Below are 25,019 nucleotides of genomic sequence, written 5' to 3'. Positions count from 1 at the left end.
CTCTAATCCAACAGATCATTGATGGGATCTGGAACACAAGATTTACATCATGGATGTTCAGCCAAAACATGTTAATATGGATTCAAATCTCCAGGGGTGTTTTCAACAGCTTGTTGAGTCTTTGCTGCTAAGTGTTAAGGCAGTTCTAAACAAAAAAGTGACTGGGGGGTGTATTTACACCAAACTATCTTTTAAACTCAATATCTTCTTACTTTGCTTTGTTTTCTGATACTAACCAGCGTTGTGAACTTGTCTTAGATGAAAAAAAGTTCAAATAATGAGAAAAAATAACAACAGTTACACTTGATTAAAATTACTGTACAGATTGGCCTATTTAAAAGCAGTTGCAAAATGGGTTGAAAAAACAGTCTGTTGTAATATTGTATTGTTCATGTAGATGTCCTGCAGATGATGGGACGAGCTGGTCGTCCACAGTTTGATGACCAGGGCAAAGCAGTTATTCTGGTCCATGACATCAAGAAGGATTTCTACAAGAAGTTTCTCTATGAACCGTTCCCTGTTGAGTCCAGGTAACAGACGCTTGTTTGCTGAATTTCCTCTTTTACACAACAAATGCCTGCATCTCTCCGTGTATAAAGTACACAGAACATGTCCAGTTAAAGTTCCAGTTTAGTAAACTCCTCTGGTTCTCTACTTGGTAATTGGACAGAAAAGGCTTTTGCTTGGCATAACTCCTAAGAAATGTTTGGGTATGTAATTACATTTTAAAGATTGAACTTTAGAAAATAAAAATTACAGATTTCAGTGGAAGGTAATATTTCACTTATCCACAAGTGACTGGTGCTATAGGTATTGGTTGGGTACAATACAGTGACATTTTTTGTTTTTTTGTGTAGCAGCAAAGGATGTTAGCTCAGCCACTCATCAATATCTCTGTCTGGTTCTTGTGTCCTCAGCCTCCTCAGTGTGCTGTCAGACCATCTGAATGCTGAAATTGCAGCCGGAACCATCTCGTCCAAGCAGGACGCAATGGATTACATCACATGGACATACTTCTTCAGACGGCTGGTGATGAATCCCAGGTTTGTTGTAGAGGAACACACTGCTCACGTTAAGAACAACAATGGAAGAGGGTTCAGATCAAAACAAAAGCAAACATATCCCTGAATTACACCTAAAATCAGACCCAGTTAGAGGTGTGCCGTCATTTTGCAGTTCAACATCTGCTCTTTAGACCTTCTATTTCAGAACATTCCAGCCTGTTGGTATTTCACGGCTGTCTGACCACGTTAAAGGTTGGCTGATGGATTTTACTGGTCAGGAATCCAAAGCACTGGTTATCTTGGAATTCTCGTGGCTCATTATTCATTGTGTGTATATTCTAGGAAAACAATGTCAGTAATTGTTAATTTTCCCTGTTGTTTCGGGTAGCATTTCTGTTAATTATCAGGTAAAACCAACATCCAGATTATGAGTTTCTGCAAAAGTTTTCAGATTCATCTTTTTTCTGTTGACTTCACTGGGAGAAATCCTCTGAAATGTGCTGGACTTGTATCTTATTTGTTCCTGTGGTATTCAAGGCTTTTGTGTTGATGAGAATATCAACCCAATATATAGACCCATTCAATAAATTGCAATTTTATTGAAAAGTCCATTTAGTTCTGTAAGTTTATCACAAAATGAAACACATTACATACATTAATTACACACAGGTAGTTGTTTGAAAGACTTTTTCTGCTAATTATGGTTTTCTCCTTACAGTTAATGAAAACATGACATTTAAAATGAGAAAAAAAAAATATATAAACTTCTTTGGAATGCATATTCAAATTTATTGATCATGACTGTATAACCTTTAGTTAAGTAAATTAATCAGTATGCTGGTTTATCTACATTTTTAAGAAAAAGGAGCTAAGGACATCAGTGTCTGAATCTGTTGTTGCATTGGTCTCCTTATCAAGAGAGACTTGAGGGTGTCATGGCGAACAGTGTGGCAGCATAGAAAAGAGGTCCTGCGTCGCTAGATATAACCCCCCCCCAATCCAAGGTTTAGTATGTTAAAAGTTACTCTCTCTCAAGAAGAATGAGTGGGGATAAAAACAAGAAGGAACGAGTCCAGTCTCGGAACTCGGAAATGCAACACGAAAGCGAAGCCTGCGGAACACACGCGGTTGAGGAAGGAGATAAGATGGCGGATGAGGCCTTGCCTGCTACAATTAGTTCACTAAGAAAGGTGGTGAGTGAAGTAATGGCGGAGGACATGCGGGACCTCAAATCAGAAATGAAGAAGGAGTTAGCGCAAGTGAGAATGAGCTTAAAGGAGGAAATTAAAGTCCTATTGAACGAGCTGACAAACGAAATAAATCAACGGGTTAGCGCCGCTATCAACAAGACCGAGGAGATGGGTAAGCGTCTTGGAGAAATGGAGAAGAGCATGGCAGAGAAAGAGAGTTGGGACATTGGAGTGAGAGATGCTATCGTCCAGCTGCTAAATGACCAGAAATTACTTCGGGAGAAGATCACGGATTTGGAAGGACACTCACGCCGGAATAATTTGCGGGTATATGGCATCCCTGAAAATGCAGAAGGTACCTCAATGCAGAGGTACATGGAAAACATGCTTAAAACTGAACTCGGGGACAGTTTGGATCTAGGCAGTGAGAAGAATCTGGGGATAGAGAGAGCCCACAGAGCGCTGGGTGCGCAGCCTCCAGCGGGTGCTCCACCTCGGTCCACGGTGGTACGCTTCCTGAAATTTAACGTTAAAGAACAAATTCTCCGCGCGGCGTGGAAGAAGCCTATATATATACAAGAAAAACGCATATTCTTCGACCACGATTATGAAAACATACAACTGAAGAGGAGAGAGTATGCTCCGGTTAAGAAAGCACTCAAAGAAAACGCTATCCGGTTCCAAACCCCGATGGCCAAAATGCGTGTGCACTTTGACTCCGGCATGGTCATCTACAGCAGCGCGGAGGAGGCTGCGCTGGACCTAAGAAGACGTGGATTCACGGTGGGACCGGTGTCTGCAAATAGGTCCAAAGTCATCACAGCGGAGGCGATCAACAATCTTCTGTCAACGGATATAGTGGAACCGCGACGCGTTGGGATCGCGCCTGGCCTGAGAGAGAGCGCATGGGAAAAGCTGAAGGTGTTTCAGCGGCCAGGCGGAGAGGACGTTGCTATGGTTGAATAATCCTCCTTATCCCCACCGAAGAAACAATTGATCATCTTGGAGCGAGAGAAGCAGACCATCTGATTAGTACCAGTGTGTCACGGGGTGGCTGTCTCTGCGCAGGAGTATGGTGAGGACTGTGACCCCCCCTTCATAATTGGAGTAATGAAGAACCGATGCAGGTGACTCTTAAATTAGCATTTTCAGTTTCCTTCCTTTAAGTAGGCAACTAGGCAGGGGCCCCACTTAGTGGCACTTCCCCCTACATTAAGAGGAATAAAGGATCCTCCTATTTGGAAGACCTGTTCATTGTTATGACAAGTTCTGTTTTTATGTATTTCTGTTCTTTGTGTGTTCTGAGGGCTAGGAGTGTTGTCATGCAGGTGGAAAAAAACATATTGGTGTCTAGAGAATATGCAGTGTTATAATATACAGACGCTGAATGTGAATGGTATAAAAAAATCCCATTAAAAGAAGCAAGATCATTTCAAAGTTTAAACGAGAGCAGGTTGACATTGGTTTCTTACAGGAAACACATTTGTCAAATGAAGAACATGAGAAAATAAAGAAAATGGGTTATAGAAAAACATATTTTGCTTCTCACAGATCGGGGAAAAAAAGAGGGGTAGCCATTCTTATATCAAACAACATCAGATTTGATTTTATTTCAGAACATAAAGATAAAGAAGGCAGATTTGTGTTGTTAAAGGGGAAGTTGGAACAGGAAAAGATCAAAAGCAAGCAAGAATTAAAATTAATGGAAGCCTTTCGAATCAAATAACATTACAACGAGGATGTAGGCAGGGCTGCCCATTAAGCCCACTACTCTTTAATCTTTTTATTGAACCATTGGCTCAGGTTATTAGAGAGGAGTCTGGGTTGGAGGGGGTGACAATAGGGAATGTGGAAAACAAAATATGCTTGTATGCGGATGATGTTCTAGTAGTAATTAAAAACCCTGAATCTGGTATTCCATCACTTATGAACATTCTGGAAACATATGGCAGACTCTCAGGTTATAAACTCAACATACAAAAGACTCAAATTTTGACCTTCCATTTTGTCCCATCAAAACAGTTAATAAATAGTTATCAATTCAATTGGCATCAACTACAAATAGAGTATTTGGGTGTTATACTAACAAAAAATTTGGCTCAATTATATGAAATTAATTATAAACGAATAAATAAGAAAATATATAAGGACCTGGACAGGTGGAGCCTGCTTCCCCTTGACTTCGGCAGCAGAATCCGAACAATAAAGATAAATGTTCTTCCAAGACTATTATACATATTTGCAGCACTTCCAGTAGAGGTTCCAGCAAAACAATTTAGGGAGTGGGATAAGCGTTTTTCAAGGTTTATATGGAGCAATAAAAGGCCAAGAGTAAGATACTCGACCCTGCAGCTGCCTGGGGATGAGGGCGGGATGGGCCTGCCTTGCCTGGTGGATTATTACTTGTCTGCCCAGATTAAACCTCTGGTGAACTGGTGTAATCCAGCCTATGAGGCTAAATGGAAGGACATTGAGCTTTCTTTGTTGGACTTTCCCATACAGTCTGTTCTGGGATGCCTTGATGGGCTGCCCCAGGTATACCAACTACAAAATTTATGTTTGAGTTTCTCTTTGAAAAAGTGGGCAGAGGTGGTTAAAAAGTTTAATCTCCACAAACAGGAGTATTGAGTTGGCCTGCGTACCACCCACGTTTCCTCCCAGCATCGATAGACCACAAATATAGAAGATGGGCGAAACAGGGAATCACTGCATTCTGTAATATAATAAAAAATGGGGAGTTAGCAAAATTTGAGGATTTGTGCCGGACTTATGAGATGGGCAGAGAAGATTTTTACCGTTATTTGCAGGTCCGAAGTTTCTTTAGGAAGGAAATCAAAACCCCTGACCTGGATGCAGAGCCAGGAATATTACAAATATTTATGGATTCATATGCTGGCAAAAATACAAAAGGCACCATCGGCAAATGTTACAGAAACTTAACATCTATGAATAAGAACTCGACTAATTATATTAGACAACGATGGGAAAAGGAATCAGACGTAATAATTTTACCTGAGGCTTGGATGAATATTTGGAGGAACACTCTGTCTACCACAAATTCCTTAACATGGCGCGATTTCGGCTGGAAGAATCTAATCAGATTTTTTATTACACCGAAGCAGAGGTCGAAGCTGGGTGGTTCACAGCTCTGTTGCTGGAGGGAGTGCGGTGTGGTTTCTGCGGGCTGCTTTCATATTTTTTGGGACTGTCCTCTGTTGAAGACTTTCTGGAAGGATGTTAATCAAGTAATCTATGAAATCCTGGGTATAACTTTAGCCTTTTCGTTTTCCGTTATGTACCTCGGAATACTTCCTGAGGGACTCAGTAATGGGGAAGCATACTTGCTGAAGATACTTTTGATTCCAACAAGAAAGCGATTACTAAATGTTGGCTCCAACCTAGACCTCCAACTCTGAAGCTTCTTGTGAATATTATAAACCTGATCCACAATATGGAAATGTTGACTTTTACAATACGGCTCAAGAAGGAGAAAGGAGAGAAACTCTGGGAAAAATGGAATCATTTTATTGCCAAAGGTGTGTAACAGATGATGTTTGTGACTCCACATCACTCGGACAGACACCTGGGAGTTTTCCTTGTTGCTTACCATTTGTGATTTTAAACAGTGAAATATCTGTAACATTGTAATGTCCATCAGTGTGAATACATGCCACCTGCCCTAGCCCTCATGTTCGATTGTATGTAATTGTATGTTTAAAAATTGAATAAAAATAAAGTAAAAAAAAAAAAGAAAAAAGAGAGAGACTTGAGAGGTAGAACAGAGATGTAATGGAAGATGCCTGTGTCATCCAATTTGTTGACTATACTGCCTTAAATTTGTAAGACAGATTCTTGTTGGTCCTATAAAACAACAAGAATGCAAGAGTCAGGATTTACTGTACCTGAACCAAAAGTTCACTCTCAGTCCCACTTAGTGACTGATGGAGTTCTTCTCTGATGCCAGATTAATTCTAAAGGCAAGTTTTTTAATTGATTGGTTTAGTTACCTCTGTGATGTACTGTGTGTAAAGTTGAAAATGTCTGCATGTCTGCACCAAGAACACATATATACACTAACAGTTAATCATATCTGTTCAGGTGTCTCATGCTACAGATCTAATCTCAATCTCGTTGTAATCTGTTGATGACAATGACAAATAAATCTTATCTTATCTCTTATCTAATCAATGTTAGGGTCTCTCAGAGTCTTCAGCTGTAAACAGTTCAGACATTTTAATTAAGCATAAACCCTCTCATTCTGTCACGATTGAGTCAGACTCACACCATTTAGTTCCTATATTTGAACCAAATGATTGGAACGTAACACCATCTCAAAACATGAATTTAAACTGCATGAGCTGAAACATTTGTTCTTCGGATTTAGCCTCTGAACGGGGAACACCCCACTTTTTCTCTGCTCTTGTGTCTTCTTCCTCCAAATGCAATAAATCACCCATTATTTCAGCTTTAATAGCCACAACACAGCAAGCACAGCAGAGGAGTCCCAGGGGAATCATTAACCGCAATGCCCTGCTCCATAAGGAGCCTGGCGGTGATAATGCTAATGGATATAACTTAATAAGACAGGCCCTGTGAAATCTGTATGATAATAAACACATGCAGTCCTTAGAGGTTTATGCTGGTAACATGTGGGATAAAAGGAATACTTGTCATTTAGCACACATTAATTGTAACGCCAACATCTCTTTGCTGCTGGTTCCATCCCTTGAATATGAGTGGAATTATACACTTTTGCTCCAAAGAGAAGTACTTCTTTTGTTGAGTCAGGAAGATTTTATCTGTGGCAAGAGTAAAATAAGAAGTGGACAGGTTCTCTGAATGATTTTTAATTGATGCATCTGTGTTATTGCGGTTAAATCTGACATAATTCTGATGTAAAAGATGAAGGTGATGGCAATTGGCCTTCCAACCTTAAAGAAATCATCTAAAATAAAAAGAAAAATGCAAGGAAAGTTGCGCATTTTCCTCAGCAACTATGAGGAGCATCTGACTTCTGTAATATCAATAAAGGTGTTCCTTAGAGAACTGTAAAAAAAATATTTTCAGTACATAATTTGTAATATTATTACAAAACAGAAACATTTATTTAAAATATAATGCTGCTTTCACATTGTTTTATCTTTTGAGAGATCCCTGTCTCAATTTCCATCTGAAACAAACCTCTTGATTGAATGAGAACTTTTCTAAATCTAAGGTACCTGGAGAACAGAAATAAATGTCATTGTTGCTAGAACTTCAGTTTACATTAAAGTTCTGACTAGCTTTCTGTGATATAGCAGAATGTTTAGCTGTTTTTACCATCCTTTCAAAAACCTGTACCTTTTATCTGATTTTTAACGCTACACACATATACTGGCATTTTGAACTAATAAAGCCTCCTACTGAGGCTCATGTGGCAACTGTTACACTTGAGAGCTGAACTTGGAACTCATTTTGGCTTAGGCTCTCCTCATGCCAGTTAATGATAGACTTGTTGTATGTCCCATATATGCCACACCTCAGTCAACACGTCCACACAAAAATTCAGCGCATGAGTGACAACTTTTTTTCATCGCAGATGCAACATATGTGTGTCCACAGAGCTTACCTTTCTTTAAGCTTCCTTTCCAAGTGATGATAAAAGTTGGATGAAGCGCTGTTGAATTTACATGTCGCCATATCTTATGATTTATGTAGCAGAATTCTATTACTGACGATTAGACAGACATCTCAGAAGAAACCGCTGCAAATGTCTTGGAGCTCCGCATGCGAGTGAAAGGGGGAGGCGATGGGTGACAACAGACAGACATAATTAATAAGTCACGTTATTGCTTGGATTTTACAGCACCACGTTAAGTCCCTGAACTTCACATTTTAACGGGAAAAAAGTGCAATGTGACTTGGATGTAACGAGCAACGCGACGGTTTTGAAGAAATGTAGTGAAGTAGAAAGTACAGATACTTACTGTAAAATGTAGTGGAGTAACAGTCGAAAGTATCCATTATTAAATCTACTTAAGTATAGTACAGATACACGAAAATTGTACTTAAGTGTAGCCGCTCTCATCCGACTCATCTGTTGTATGTACTCTGCGTTGTGTGTAATAGGCAAAAGGAACCAGCAGACGAGGACATCGGGGTGTATTGCAGCAGTAGGGCAGGTTTATTCTGTTTAAAACAAGAATATTCTTAGCACTCCAGTTCTTGGGCTCTGGCTTTCCCACACACACCTCTCCCCAGTGCAGCTCGGCGCGAACTGATACAGGACTGTGTTAAAACCAACCAAAATTCTCTCAGACGTTCACAAATAATAAAGTAAAATGTCAAGACAATTAAAATAAGACCCAAACAAAAATAATCTGCCCATTAGTTACAATTTTTATAGTTCAAATTGAATTAATAACAAAAAGGATTTTCCATTATAATATGAAAATATACTAAATACATTAATCTAACATTCAGATGACATTTTGAAGCAACTCACATACCTGTTTAAAACAAGTATATTCTCAGCACACCAGTTCTTGGGCTCTGGCTTTCCCACACACACCTTAACCAATCAAAAGAACAAAAATAACCACATTGGCATGGTAAACTCAATAAATGTCATTAACGTGGGAATAAAATACCCAGTACAGTGCTGCGGTATACATAAAACAGTTGGGGAACAATATGTAACAACTTGTCAGTTTGGCAAACATACTTTTTAGGACATTTTGAATACTTTAATACACAAACAGACGACAGCTTTGTACGCTTACCTCTGCCCAGTGCAACTCGCGCGAACTGAGGAGGGCAGCGCGAACACACAGGATATGGCCAGAAACAGGAAACAAGAAAATAAAAGCTTCTCCGCCAAAATAAAATACAATTCAAAAACTAAGAAAAACAAATATACACAGGTAAAGAGGATGGATTTGAGGTGAAATATAAACAGTTTTACACACTTGCTACATAAGTACAGCAATGAAGTATTTGTACTTCGTTACGTCCCATCCCTGGCGCACGCACATCCTCATCTTTACTTCATACATCCCAATTAGCGGGAAATAGAGCGCAGCTGCTGGTCCGCCCTGTCGCCACCCATAAATTTGTGTGCGTGTTGTTATTGTCTGAGGATAAATGCGGTTCATTTTCAATGTTTACGTTTAAACAATAAATTATTAAAATCACAAAAAAAACATCGGGTTTGATGCTTCTTGTTCTAAATAACTTAATGTAGTCAGGTTTCAGTGGATTTCGGTGAGTTTTGATGCTTTGTATCTTGATATTGTCCACAGAAAAAGTTTGCTTGGCTGCCTCATATTTTCACGCCAGGGAAAAACTGTGCTTATACTTTTGACTCAAAATTCATTTTTATACATGCCAACTTGTGTATAAAGTATGGCGCCGCACTTTTGGTGCGTATGCACGTTTATACATGAGGCCCCAGGGGTCTCATTTCTAAAGCTTGCATATGCACAAATTTGAGTCTGACACTGGCATATGCCATTTTCCACGTAAAGGTTGTGATTTATAAAACACAAATTGACGTAAATATGTGTGGTCCCTCCTGCCAACTCTGAGCCTTTGTATAGTATGCACTTCTTTCGGAAACATGGGGAAATGGCAACATAGAAGGTGAATTGGAGAATAGAATCTATATTTCATCTTGATTTTCTTAGATTTTCAATTACATATCAAACTTTTACCATCAATATTTAATTTCCCTTTGGGATCAATAAAGTATTTTTGAATATGTATCTCTTTACAAATTAAAAATGCCTATTTTTGAATAGGCATTCAAAAATTGCAGTGTGATATATTTGTGTGCTGCTGAGCCATAACTATTCATAGGGACCTCTCAAATAAACAAGAAAAGTTTATAAGGCAGCCTCAATCCTAAAGCAAAGTTTTCACAATATTCAATTTAGCAGACAGGTGTTTGAATTAATAAAAAATTAACATTGCCTGGACCCACTTTAAGGAGTAACATAATTTTGTGAAGTCATCCAGAGATCTGGGATGTCAGTGCCAGTGCTGAATGCAGTAAAGCTTGCCATCCTGGTTGGGCATACACCAGCATCCCCCAGATTCTCATACATACATACAAAGTGCACCACAGAGCCCCACAGAAAATTATTTCTGCCTGTTGCCATTAGGCTTTACAATGAACAAGTCTGAGCTATTTAATTCTAATTTTCTCTGCACTCATTTATAGATTATTTATTGATTAGTATGTTTGCATTTACATGCTTGTTTTTATTTATATTTAGTCATTTTGAACTCTTATCACTCTTTTATATATATATATAATAAACTTTGTCTCATATGGTTATATTTGTATTATTGATATTTATTACCTCAGATGGAGTAGCTTGTCAACGAATAAGCATTTCCCCTTGGGTATCAATAAAGTATATTGTATTCTATTGTATACCCCAAAGGTACTGGCATCTAACCCCGTTTCAAAACACCAAGGGCGCAGAAGAGGCTCACTTTAATATCATCACACCTGTGAGCGCTCAACTATGGATCATAGCTCCTAAAATGCCAGTAGTGGAGTTTACATTTTTCACTATTTTATGTTACTGTGGATATCAAATATGATTTCAGCTCTACACCTCACTGACATCACTTTCTGAATAAGTGAAATTGTGTTTTTTCCCTTCTCTTACCCTGTTAATCATAATCACATGATCTGCTGGTTCATTTAGACCAGGGGTGTCAAACTCCAGTCCTCAAGGGCCAGTGTCCTGCAACTTTTAGATGTGCCTCTGCTGCACCACACCTGAATAGAATAATTAGGTCATTAGCAAGACTCTGGAGAACTGATCTACACAAAGAGGAGGTAATTAAGCCATTTTGTACCTGTGGCACATCTAAGAACTGCAGGACAGCGGCCCTCGAGGACTGGAGTTTGACACCTGTGATTTAGACAAACCTGAGATTCATGAGGTGCTTTGCATCTGGCCACTTTGGTGAGTCTAGATAACCTCGAGCCGAACGCTGGCCATCCATGGTAATGATGTCTCATTTGAATGTCTGCCCTATTAACTTTGTATGGTACTCTACATATCTACTAAGATGACCATGGTAACAGGGAATTGGGATTCGATTCCAGACAGGGAGCCTGAGAAACGGCTACCACATCAAAGGAAGGCAGCAGGCGCAAATTTGAATGTGGTTGTGCAGAAAGGCAGAACTTGAGGTGGGACTTTGTGCGCAAACTTTTAGGTACAACTTAGATTTTTAAAAGATAATTTATCTTTTTTTTTGCCATATGCAATTTTTCCTTTATGCATATTTACACTTTTCGTATGAATCCTATGCAATCCTTTATAAATGAGACCCCAGGACTTTACAAGATATTATGAGATGAGGACTGCCCATCAATCTGTGGCATAAATTTTTTTTCTGAAATAAAATATTTGGTTAAATCGCTTTCTTCTGGCAACTTGTCTTGTAGCTCATTCACAGTTAAACTTCTAAAAAGCCAATATTGTCTGTGATGCTCAGCTACTACAACCTAGAAGACATCGGCCATGAGTCCATCAACAAATACCTGTCCAACTTGGTGGAAAGAAGCTTGCTGGACCTGGAATGCTCTTACTGCATAGACATTAAAGAGGTATGTGGGTGTGTAATGTTGGTATAACTTCTTGTATTTGCAACTGTCATGTTATTACCCAGAGATTCTTTGCTTTTTCCTTAAGGATGATCAGACAGTTGAGCCACTGACATATGGTCGCATTGCCTCTTATTACTACCTGAAGCATCCAACCATCCGGATGTTTAAGGAACGACTGAGAGCCGAGCTGCCTCTGCATGACCTACTCTCTGTCCTCACAGTGAGTCAGAAACCTACGATCTAGTTTAGTAACGAAGCAGATGAGTTTAAAGCAGGTCTTTTTTTATTTTTTTAATTAGTTTGCAGTTAAAGGTACTAATTGACATTGCATTTGTCAAGAAGTATTTTAAACAGCATTAATAGAGTCAGAGTTCCTACACAGTCTGAGAAAATAAGGAATCTGTTTTGAGTGTTTTACAAGTCTGGAAAAGTATGAAATGGAAAAAAATTGTATAGAAATATATTTCCATCCATCCATTATTCATTCATTCATCCATCCATTCATTGTCTGGCTTTAGCATATTCTGTGTAGTAACCCTGTAAAATAAAATCAGCACAGTGATTTACACCTGTGAAGTCACTTCACACCTGCAATATTATTGTTTGATTACTTGATTGCAATTATTGATTTTGTATCATATTTACTTCCCCTTGCTTAGCTACACACCACTCATATTCTTCTTGAGTAACTCCTAATTGTTAAAGTGTGATCACTAATTGAGAATACCCACACCTCCTAATGCCAGAGTTTCCCACCCACCTGTTTAATGCTTGTTTTGATATCACAACATTAGGCTGACACTGAGCCTATATCAGTCCTCCTCTGCTGCTTGTTTTATACTCCTGTAAGTTTGCAGCAGAGTTAATGACTAATATCTACTTGACACACAACTTCATGGAAATGTTTAAACATGCATGTTTGTCTTCACGAGATTCAAATGAACTAGCCATAAAAAAGTTCTACAACAACAAACTTTGTTTTTTATGTCAGCTTTGTGAGATAGACCAAGGTTTAAACGGTAATAAAAAAAGAATTCAGTAGGTGCTTACAGCTCGATAATTTCATTGAGAATTTTCACACATATCTAAGTGGCACTCCTGAGGTAAGCTCATGTCTTAATATTCTGCATTACTGTGTGTGGCGTGTTTACAATTTAACGATGAGGGATATCATGTATTGAATGTTGACGTTTTCATCCTGCTGTAAAAATTTATAAATTTACCGGCACCGATGTTGGAGTGACTGGTATGGGGTATGGAAAGTCAATTGTTGGTTCCTTTCTACCACTGAAATGTTGAAAGCATTTATAGGCGACTTAGTTGCAATTTCTGCAATAAACTGCTCTCACTTATAAGCTTGCCTCCAGGACTAATATTCCTCTGTATTCTTTTGGAGTTTTGGAAATGGAATTTAAAAAGAAAAAAAAGAACTTCCTTCATTTGCTCCCAATCACCATACCTTGAGTCACTCTGTTAAAGCTGCAGTGTTTTGAATAGGATTTGTCTCATTCACTATCGCTCCTTTTTGTCCAAAACTAATGTGGCCACGGGACATGCACAGTGCACTGTTCTAAATTCAGCATTTTGACGTCATTGGCGATCAGTGCCATTCAGCCAAACCCACATGCTCTAGTCATGTTCAAAGGGAGTGGGGCTAAAGTGATATCACCAGTTGCCAGAGAATGTGATGAGTGTTGCATCTGTTATGACACACAGAAAGTATCATAGAATTGTCTTGTATGTGGAAGTTATTTCACCTCGATGTTTTATGACGAATGGTTGGATTTTTAGATTTGGTCGTATCCACGTGTTTTAATGCAGCCAAAAGGTTTTGAGAACTTTTGATCTGCAATGCCTCAGTATTGTGCTGAGTGATTCTAAAGCCTGTATGTAAAAAAACTGTAGGAACAGTTTGTTCACATACAACATAAGTAAAACGGATAACATGGCGGCTTTGATCTAAATTAGCTGACTTCATGCAAATGTTTGGACTATGATTCCAAGAGACTTCTTTGTAGGACATAAGTTACACAGGTGTGGCAAGTTTCATGATTGTCGGTCAAAGCAGGACTTGGGGATTCATTTTGTTAAAGATTTCTTGAGTGGACGAATAAGGCTACGCACGCCAAATATTGGACTGCACTACTGTTAGATGGTAGATTATGATTGATCTTAGCAGGTTTGGTGCAGCTTAGCTCAAATCTGTTGAGTTTAGAGCCAAACTCTATGCAATGGCATGACTTCTAAATTTGCCACAACGCCACGCCCACATCCTCCACCAAAAACTATAAGTACTGGAGGCCAAGTTGCACCAACATGTCTTATGTAACTGGACCCACTGTCATGATGATAAGGTCACAGGAGTCAGCTGTGAACCTTTCAAAGTAAAACCTATTTTTTTCTTATCTCATGGGGTTTTCCAAGTAATGTTATGATTTTGCTACTGAGTATTGTAGGGGACCAGATGAGCATCAGTACCAGATGCTTTGGTTTCTCAGTGTCTTATCATGTATAAGATAGAATTTTTTTTTAAAGTCCAAAAAGTCAATTTATTTGGCAGAACCATTATAATAAACTGTAAAATTACAATATTCCTTTGCAGCTCTTTTGCCGAACTGTTGGGGTCTGAGCTGCTTAACAGGCGAGTACCATGCATGAGTACCATGGCACTCATGCAGTGCCATGGTACCCAATAGAGAGGATGAACATCTGCAGACCTAACAACACATGGACAACAACATTTGAGCTTAGCTTCTCAAAATTTCCTTCAGGATTTGACTACTCTTGTTTTTATCAAAGGTATCTTATTGGTTGAGATTAACTATTTGTGTAGAGACAATCTTCCATTCCAAACTTGCTTATCCATGTCCTTGGATATCTTGCTTTATGTACTGGATGCAGTCATGTTGAAACAGGAAGGACCATTTCCTAGTGACACTTCAGAGTCAGGAGCTTAAAACCGTTTTGGTATGGGGAAGCATTAAGAATAATAGTTCATTTTATTTGGAGACACCTTTATTGGCACTCAATGAAACCATAAAAAAACACACAATTCATTCAAAGAAACAATATTAAAATTATAAAATTACATTAAGAACACTGGAAATAAGGAACCAAGGCTAACTCCTGAAGAAACTCGCAAACATCATCAATCATACTTTAAGTCTAAACAAAGGTAGCAACTCTGGCAGGAGTTTGTCCTGTAACCCAGTGGTTCCCAAAGTGTGGGGCGCAGTGCCATTGCAGGGGGGGAGCAGGAAGCGGTATGGATGAATGAAAAAAAAGAGTTACACAAAAGTGTTTCACTGTAAAGATGGTTTGTAGTGTGTTTTGTTGCAACCTGAAGTGTGAAATAAACTTCAGTGGAGTTTGAAAACAAAATATGTGTATAGGTTTATGTCTGGTTGAACGATATGTGTGCCCAGTTGATTTTTTTTTTCGTTTTATTGTAATCCATAGGGGGGCCCAGAAAATCTTTGGGAACCACTGGGCCCAGAAGAAAATCTTTGGGAACCACTGCTGTAACCAGTGAATTTCCCATTCAAAGCAATTACATGTCTGTCTCAGTTGCTGTGTCCTTGGGCAAGACACATCACCCATCTTGCCTCCTGGTGAGATCCAGAGGGCCTGGTGGCTCAGGGCAGCTGTGGCTAGGGTGTAGTAGCAACAGCTACTACATTGTAAATGTGTGTGTGAATGGGTGAATGACTGAATGTACTGTGAAGCACTTTGGGATTCACTGCACCAGATAAGTACAGAAAATTTATCCTTTTAAGCTTTACCCCATTCAGTCGGGAACGTGCTGTTCTCCCGGCAACTGCCAAACCTAATCCTAGGGATAAGACTAAGTTCCCTGATGGATGTATCTTTCTGGTGAACATGTCTCCAGTTCAGTGGTGTTGTGCTTTAGACCATCTGAAACTTAGCCTTGGAAACCCAGGTTCAGCACACAGACTGGTGAACAGGACAGAGATCTAAAAAGGGGACAGATAAAGCCTTTCTTGTCAACAGATCTTCCAGCTGAAGTGGACTCACCAGGGCTGACTTGCTCGTTTCACTTTTGATGTTTTTTAGGACGCAGAGGAATACGCTGAGCTACCGGTGAGACACAACGAGGACCAGCTCAACAGCCAGCTAGCTCAGCAGCTCCCTCTGCAGGTCAACCCCCGCTCCTTTGACAGTGCACACACCAAGACTCATCTTTTGCTGCAAGCCCACTTCAGCCACACTCAACTCCTATGTAGTGACTACACAACTGATACAAAAACAGTTTTGGACAACGCCATTCGAATCTGTCAGGTAACTCATTATAGTGCTTTGACACCAAGCACTGTTATTTATTTCAGGATTATAAATTTGTTTCCACTCTTTGGGCACCACAGCAACTCTATTAAAAACAATTTGATTGGTCAAGATAAATGTACCAATCTTTACTAGCCAATCAAAATGTGTTTTTTGTCTTCAGCTGAATCGTAGCCAGTCTCCAGTCTGACTGGTCTGGTGAAATGAGAGGTGTTTCCAATTTAAAGGAGCCGGCATGGCCGGAGAAGTAAATGTGTAGAAAAATACAGTAGTATTTAGAAGTTCCATAGAAGTTCAATCAAACCAAACATTTCTTGTATTAGGTTAGCTAGAATTACCAAAATTATTTATTTTTGCTAAATGCCAGAAAAATTAGTGAAAACATTTTTTAGAGATTTGTTTTCTATAACTTTCTTCGAATTCTTAAGTTTACATACATTTGGTCACTATCAGGGATAACTATCATTTAAAATGTATGACTTTGTGTTTCCTTCCACAAACTTTTGATAAATTAACCTACACATCTGAGTTAATTGGAAGGACCTGAAACACACTGCTTTCTTGTTTGACACGATGGGAAAGTTAAAAGAAATCAGTAAAGACTTAAGGAAGAAAATTGTGCAGCTGCACAAGTCTGGTTCATTCTTGGGAACAATTTACTGATGTTTGAAGGTTAATCTGTTCTAACAGTTATATGCAAGTATGGGAATGTCTAACCATCATAACATTTAGGAAGGGGATGGGTTCTCTGTCTTAAAGATTGTGTGTTTTGGTCCAAAATGTGCAGATTTACCCCAAAGCAAAATCCTTAGACCTTGTAAAGATCCTGCTGAAGCTGGTCAGACTGTCATTATCCACAGTCAAACTGTCCTGTACCAACATGGGCTGAAAGGCCAGTCAGCCAGGAAGAAGCCTTTACTTCAAAAGAAACATAAAAAGTCAGACTGCGGTTTGCTGATATACACAAGGACAAAGATCTTCATTTCCGGAGACATCTCCTTTGGTCTGATGAAACTAAAGTGGAACTGTTTGGGCATTTATTGTGGGCAGTATAAGGTACACCTGTGCACTAATCATGATGTCAGATCAGCATTTTGATGTGACACACCTGTAAGGTGGGATGGATTATCTCAGCAAAGCAGAAGTGCTCACTATCAAACATTTAGACAGATTTGTGGACAACATTTGAAAGATATGGTAATATTGTTTATCTGGAATGAATTTTAGATCTTTGAGTCCATCTCATGAAAAATGGGAGCACAAACAAAAGTGTTGCATTTATATTTTTGTTGAGTGTATAAGCATGCAGAAGTACGGTATATTTGATTTTTAATTGTTTTTGTTTCTCACTTCAGGCAATGCTAGATGTAGCTGCCAATGAAGGCTGGCTTGGTACAGTGCTCAGTATCTGCAACCTGATCCAGATGATCGTCCAGGGCCGCTGGCTGCACGACTCTTCATTACTGACTCTTCCACATGTCCAACGACACCACCTCTACCTGTTCAGGTAAATAGCATCACTGCTCCACGTGTGTTGTTCTCCTGCTCTATGCATTCTCCATTTGTTATTGATGTCACAGAGAGAACCTCTACAGGAAATATTGCCAGACACTGTATGAGAGATAGAGCAGATAGTATTTGAACCATCTAAAAGCTGGTTACTGGCTGGATGCTACTCTGCATCTTCCCATGTAGGATGCCTACGATGTCTTCTCCCTCTCTCACAACCCTGTTTTCTGTCAATTTACTGTGAAATAAAGGCCACTAGAGCCAAATCATCCTATAAAAAAAGATACCTGTAAAGTATGGCTAATGTTTCTCAGCAGCAGTCTGAGAAAAGTCATTCATTTTTAGAATAAAATACAGAGCAGTACAATTTGCAAGACTTCCAGGGGAAAGTTGTGTTTAGACATGTGGAGACATGCAGTTGGGGAGGCAAGATCCTGAAATCTTAAAATCAGAACATGTGTTTTCATTACCCTCTTTATAAGTCTGGAATAAAATAACTTCTAATACAGTTCAGATGCAGCCTTATGGAAACCTTGAGTTGACCATATTTGTGAGTGATCTGAGTTTTTAAAGCTGACATTTTAAAGATGGCTGTCTGTTTCTAGTTGTGCAACTTGATCAGTGACATGACTGAAACTTTTGTTACACTGGGTTTAGGAAAAACTCTACAGAGAAGGATTCTGACAGCTTGCTACATTTTAAAGAAACTTGGTTTAGAACAACGGCTGTCATTGATTCCTCTGTTGGAATAGGCAGGGCTCCTTCATAGTCTGGAATGGCATGGAATTCAATTTCAGTGTTTTCCAGGTCTGGTAAAATATGAGAAAAAAAAGAATATGTCAAAGTTTACATTACAAGACTTCTGTCCCTATCCCATTCTCTAAAGGTGTCCTTCTGTTTACCCTTCCTTCTTTGGGTGTTTTCTTTCCTCATATGCGTCCATTTTCTTTTTCCATGCTCACATCCCTTCAATATTTTTCTACTTTTCCGCATTTCTCCATTTGTTCTTCCATTCTTTCTTTCTTCTTATGTTATTCTTGTCTTCTTTCTTTATTTCCTTCCTTTATTTTATGTTTCCATCCATTAAGTTCATCCTTCTCTTTCGCCGTTTCTTCCTTCCTTCCATTCTGCGATATTTTTCATTTCTTTCTTTCTTCCTTTTGTCAAAACTTGATTCCTTGTTTTTCTTTCCTTGTGTTCTTCTTTCTTTCCTTTGATGTATGTGTCCTTCATTTTTCCTTACTTTCTTTCCTTGGTTTTGTACTTCTATTCCTTCTGTCATGCATGTGGTTTTTGTACCACATGCATGTCCTGCCTGTCAAACACATACACGTCATAGATTCATATGTTAGCATTACATATTTTTAAATGACCGTGAAGGACTTAGAAGTGTAAATCAATGAGTCAAAATAAGTCTGACAATTTTCCATGAATAAAGTGCAGGAACCTAGTTAGAGCCCCTGATTAGACCACTTTTTCAGTTATAATATACACCAACAACTTATTGATTCCATTTTGATTACAAATGTTTCAGAATTCTCAATAAACAACTCCTTAGAGTGATATTTAAATATGTGCGTATCCCAGAGACTCTTTATATCCACATAAATCTGTTAGATGATCTCTGAAGAGCTAAGAGTAATAAATGTATTGCAGTATTTAAACATAATCCTTTCCTCTGAAGCTTGTCAATTTTCAGACCCTCACTACTTTTAGATACATACTCTTCCTTCTAATAAATATTTGATGTGATTTCTTTTTTGCAATGTTTAAAGCACTAAATCAAAACTAGTTTTGGTACCAACATTACATGATGGAAGTTTCACACCTAAAGCTTGCAATTGAAGATTTCTTCAGTTTAATTCAATGACTCATTTTTTTTCTGTTTGTACAAACATCTTTCAGGAAATGGGCAGGTATAAAAGGAAAGAGTGATGCTGAAGGCTTCTGTGGGCCTGTTGAGGGACTCCCAGAACTTATTGCTGCCTGTGGTGGAAAAGAAAGTGTTTTATCTGCTATTGTTAACCAGGAGTTTCAGCCAAATCAAATACTGCAGGTAAGCTCACATCAAAAGAAACTATTTGGTAAAAATTCAATTCAACAACTTTAAAAACTTGATTGTTCCGACATTGTGCACACCTACACATAATTTCATGAGAGTGGGGCCATGAGCAGTCCTGCCACTGTGGTCGCTGATGCCTCCCAAACCCCCAATCATAACTCCACTCTGAGAGCTAATGGCTGCTGTAATGAGGAAGCCAGGCACAGCAACAGGCCCTGTGACTTCACCAAATCAGCAGGATTCCTCCTCCGTCCCCACCTTCACATCCGTCGCCTTGCTGGGTGGCAGGCTCTTTAATTGAATAATTAGATGTGGTGCAGCGTTCCTGTCTGACTTGCTCTTGAAGAGTAATCCTCAAATAAATAGATTTTCTTGGCTGAATTTCAGAGGTGTTTTCCCACATAGACCTCAACAAACTCCTTTATCCTTTCCATATTTTTTTCTTTGTTGTTGTCTTTATGTAGTTTTTTGTATCACATTGTCTTTTTCTCTTGATGTGTTTTTTAAGATTTTCCTCAGAATCCCTTATAAAGCAGGGAGAAGCATGCGTGATAATAGATACAGTACACTGGATGTCATTTAGCAGATCTGTCCATCATAACCTGCTCTGATACAGGGATTTACCATCACTAAACTTGACTCCTGTCCTGGTTTCTAACATTAGTGGCACACATCAAAGAAAGTTACAGTTGCCCTTTGGCTGCGTGTAAAAAGGCTCCATTCCAGCAATTTGGCCTTCAAACATCAATTTGGCCAATTTAATGTTTGAAGAGGTGCTTCATGTCAAACCTATATACACATGCCATTACCACAGACATCTATGGACAGACATACTGTGGAAATTTTCCAGGTCAACATTGTCTGCAGCATAACACTGCACCACCAGGCTTTCTTCATGTCGGCGCTGACTCATCTCACATATTCACATATGAAAACATAAGAAATAAAAGAAAGGAGTCATCTGAAGTGTTGTTAGGCTCTGATCCAGTTTTTTTTTTTACTGAGTATCTCCTTTGGAAGGCCTTGGGGGTCACAATGCATTCCTTCTGACCTTCTGTTCCAGAGTGAGCTGGAGAGTATCACTGGTGAGAGAACTGATATCAGGATTTCCCTCCTGGGTAACCTTTGTTAGCCACTAAGTGGGAGATGATGTACATAATTGGATTTAAAAAATCTATAAAAAACTTTGCATTTTCTCCGTTTTTTTCTGTTTTACCCCAGCAAGTTAATTTTGACAGTGTAACTTCAGCTTGACTTAACTTGCAGTGTCTACTATCATCCCTGTCTTTTCACCTTTCTGCCCGCTGCCAGGCATGGTCCTTCCTGAGCCACCTCCCAGTGCTGGAGGTCCAGATGAGTGTGAAGGGATGGTGGGAGGAGAGCCAGGAGCAGATGGAGTGCCCTCTCCCTAGAAGGGGCACTAACCTGAGAGAGGAGAGCAGATGGCTGGATGTCCATGCTGACCAGGAGTACGTTCTACAGGTGTCACTGCATCGGCTCAATCTGGGTCAGCACAGGGTAAGTGGGACCAATGTCAGACAGCTGAGTCCTTTTGATGAAAAGTTCATGTTTTATCAGAAAGATGTAGTATAGAAATACAAACATCTACCTTTACAAAGAGTGACATAGTTCAACATGTTTTGACATTACATTATTTTTGATTTAAGTCACAAGTGCTGTGACACTCTTTGAGATAACTATAACGGTGCTCAGAAAGTTCAATTTATGGTTAAAAAGGAAGTCCACCTTCTGTCAGATTTAAGGTTTTAACTAATAAATGTTCTGTTATTAATCAAGTTCAACCTTGCCTTCACATAATCTGCATATTCTTTACTGCCATTATATATTTAAAAAAGGTAAAATCTAAAAGTGAAAGTTAGTGGAAAAAATTTACATGTCTACAAATTCCCAAACAAAGATTTTAAAAACCTGCAATTTAAAAGGATATAGTTTAATTTTTTCTAAAACTGCAAGTAAAATCATGAGTAAAGGTGAGACATTTTTGTATGTTGCAGAGGAAGCAGGAAAGTAAGGCCCAGGCTCCCAGGTTCCCAAAAGCAAAGGACGAAGGATGGTTCCTCATCATGGGGGAAGTAGATCGCAAAGAGCTGCTGGCTGTCAAACGGGTCGGATACATCCGGAACCATACCGCTGTGTCTGTGGCCTTCTACACCCCAGAGAAGACAGGAAAGTAAGATTTTGATCCAAACCAACCTCAGGTGGTGAATATGGAACCTAACATTATCCACCCTGGTCCACAATACAGGTGGAGGGCTGTGTGCTTAGCCAGGTTCTTTTTACACTGTTCACCCGTGACTGTAGCCATCCACACCTTTAACCACTGTGGGTAACTTCCAGTTTTGAAACTTAGAATTTTAAGTTTTGTTATGACAACTGGTAAAAAATATCTTTACTGTTGAACAAATTAAGCTCCAAGATTACCAAGATTATTATTTTGTGTTTTAGTTTGATGTTTAAGCAGATAAGTTTAATGACTCAGACCATGGTGGGTGAATTGTTTTCTCACTCTACCAGATGCTCTCTTCTCTTTTAGAGACTATGGAATACTCTAATGAGAAAAAGTTAGTTACTTACTACTATAATCTGTTACCTAATGCAGGCGCATTAAATGTGCCTCAAATCAACTGTTGTCTGGCTGTTATTCCCACAAGACACACCACAAAATCAACTATGCCACATGTGCTCTGCATGTAGAGTTTATTACATGATAATCTTAGACTTAGACTTAGACTGACTTTATTGTCATTTTGCATGCACAGGGTGTATACAGAACGAAATTTTGTTGCATACGGCTCCGAACAATGTTTTGAGGTTCCAATGTTATGAGGTTACTCCAGAATAAAATAAAATACAATATAAAATATAAATGTAAATATAAATATAAAATATAAAGTGCAGGAATGACAGTAAAATAGAAGTTATTTAGCTATGTACATGTGCAAGGTATGAAGTGGAGACCAGTTTTTGAGTGCAGTCCAGTTAAGAGTTCAGCAGTCTGATGGCAAGTGGGAAAAAGCTGTTTCGGAACCTGGTGGACCTGCACCGGATGCTGCGGAACCTCTTTCCAGAGGGCAGCAGGGAGAACAGTCCATGGTGGGGGTGTGAGGGGTCACTGACGATGTTTCGGCCTCTGGACACGCAGCGCTGGGATGAAATGTCCTGAATGGAGGGAAGGGGGGCCACGATGATCCTCTCTGCTGTCCGCACCACTCTCCTCACGTTCTTCCAGTCGGAGGCGCTGCAGCCTCCACACCACACAGAGAGGCAGCTGGTCAGAATGCTCTCTATGGTGCTTCTGTAGAACATCTTGAGGATGGGCGGGGGCAGGTGTGCTCTTCTCATCCTCCGCAGGAAATACAAGCGTTTCTGTGCCCCCTTGACCAGAGATGTGGTGTTCACAGTCCAGGTGAGGTCGTTTGTGATGTGCACCCCCAGGAATTTAGTGCTGCTGACCATCTCCACAGCCGAGCTGTTGATGAGCAGTGGAGCGTGGCTGGGCCGGTTCTTCCTGAAGTCGACGATCATCTCCTTCGTCTTGTCAAAGTTCAGGATCAGGCTGTTGTCTCTGCACCAGTCCACCAGCTGCTCCACCTCCTCTCTGTAGTCCAGGTCGTTGTCGTCTCTGATGAGGCCCACCACCGTTGTGTCGTCCGCGAACTTCACGATGTGATTGGTGGCGAACCTGGGGGCGCAGTCGTGTGTCATCAGAGTGAACAGCAGAGGGCTCAGGACGCAGCCCTGAGGGGAGCCTGTGCTGAGGGTGATGACATCGGAGGTGTGTTGTCCGATCCGGACTGACTGAGGTCTGTCGGTTTTGGAAGTCTAGCAGCCAGTTGCACAGTGGGGTGCTGAAGCCCAGGTGTCCCAGTTTTCCTGCCAGATGCTGTGAGATGATTGTGTTGAACGCTGAGCTGAAGTCCAGGAACAACATCTGCACATGAGTGTTCTTCTCCTCCAGGTGAGCCAGGCTCAGGTGTAGGGCGGAGGAGATGGCGTCCTCAGTGGAGCGGTTTCGGCGGTAGGCAAACTGGAACGGGTCGAATGTGGAGGGGAGTCTGGAGACGATGTGTTCTTTTACCAGCCTTTCAAAGCACTTCATCATGATGGGAGTCAGTGCCACAGGCCGGTAATCGTTGAAAGAGGTGACTTGAGGTTTCTTTGGCACCGGAATGATGGAGGCAGTTTTGAGACAGGCTGGCACTGTGGCTTGGTCCAGTGAGGTGTTAAAAATGTCTGTTAGGACACCAGCCAGCTGACCTGCGCATTCCCTGAACACCTGCCCAGGTATGTTGTCGGGGCCTGGGGCCTTCTGTGGGTTGACTCTTTTCAGAGTCTTCAACACATCGGCTGTGTCCAGGCAGAGTGCCTCCTCTTCCTGGTGGGGAACAGTTTTCTTTGCCGGAGTACTGTTCAGTGCCTCGAACCTCCCAAAGAAGTTATTGAGTCCATTGAGAAAGTCAGCATCAACTTCGCCCACTGGGGGGGAGGATGGATTGTAATCTGTGATTGCCCGTATGCCTTGCCACATACTCCTGGTGTTGCTGGTGTCGTGGAAGAACTCCTGTATTTTCTGACTGTGGGTTCACTTTGCTAACCTGATAGCACGGTTCAAGTTGGCTCTCGCTGTCCTCAGTCCCTCCTTGTCGCCAGACTTGAAGGCTGAGTTCCGTGCTTTTAGCATTTCCCGTACCTCCTTAGTCATCCAGGGTTGTTGGTTGGCCCGGGTGATAATGTTCTTAGTGATGCTGACGTCCTCTGTGCACTTGTTGATGTAGGCTGACACAGTCATGGCGTACTCATCAGGGTTTCCCCTAGTGTATTATAAGCCTGGCGGCCCGCCATCCTTTACTAGCCCCCCCACCAAGGCCAAGCGTTGCTTGTTTTTGATTTTAGAAAAATTAATAATAAAAAATATATATAATTAAAAAAAAAAAAACTTGTTTAATACATTTTGAAAGTGTCTCTGTTGCTCAGAGCGTTTCAGTGACGGAGCAAATTTATTCCTAAAATATAGTTTATGCATTGAAAGCCGGAGAGCGGACCAATGACACGGCTGGTGCCTCTGCGCGTTGCCTCACGTGTTGCCTTTAAATGAGCTTTGAAGTTTACCTCAGCGCGGATCGCACGTGCCTCCTTTCACTCAAACTGGACACAGCCTGACCTGTATGGACATTTACATGAACCCCCAGTGTGGAATTATGTTTCTTTGGAGTAGCCTACTCCACATCAAGGTAAGAGTTTAAAACCCACCGCGTTAGCTCTGTTTGTGCAGCTCTATGAGAACTGCAGGAATAACTTGTAGTTGCACTTTCAGACGTGCA

The 25,019-nt window shown here is 40.2% G+C and overlaps 1 protein-coding gene across 1 annotated transcript in view; it reads left to right on the top strand.

Moving 5' to 3' along the window:
- Positions 1-25,019, top strand: part of ascc3 (activating signal cointegrator 1 complex subunit 3) — a 235,171-nt gene that overhangs the window by 206,064 nt on the left and 4,088 nt on the right. Inside the window, exons 33-41 of the mRNA XM_032558087.1 lie at positions 398-530; positions 918-1,043; positions 11,693-11,804; positions 11,890-12,024; positions 15,879-16,103; positions 17,462-17,613; positions 19,521-19,671; positions 20,989-21,195; positions 21,693-21,868. Coding sequence (XP_032413978.1) covers positions 398-530; positions 918-1,043; positions 11,693-11,804; positions 11,890-12,024; positions 15,879-16,103; positions 17,462-17,613; positions 19,521-19,671; positions 20,989-21,195; positions 21,693-21,868 — 1,417 coding nt within the window. The remainder of the gene's footprint in view (positions 1-397; positions 531-917; positions 1,044-11,692; positions 11,805-11,889; positions 12,025-15,878; positions 16,104-17,461; positions 17,614-19,520; positions 19,672-20,988; positions 21,196-21,692; positions 21,869-25,019) is intronic.

The sequence above is a fragment of the Xiphophorus hellerii genome, chromosome 3 (assembly GCF_003331165.1).
Source record: "Xiphophorus hellerii strain 12219 chromosome 3, Xiphophorus_hellerii-4.1, whole genome shotgun sequence".
Classification (NCBI taxonomy): Eukaryota; Metazoa; Chordata; class Actinopteri; order Cyprinodontiformes; family Poeciliidae; genus Xiphophorus; species Xiphophorus hellerii.
The sequence above is the reverse complement of the archived record's forward strand: the minus strand, read 5'-3'. Positions and strand labels throughout refer to the sequence as shown.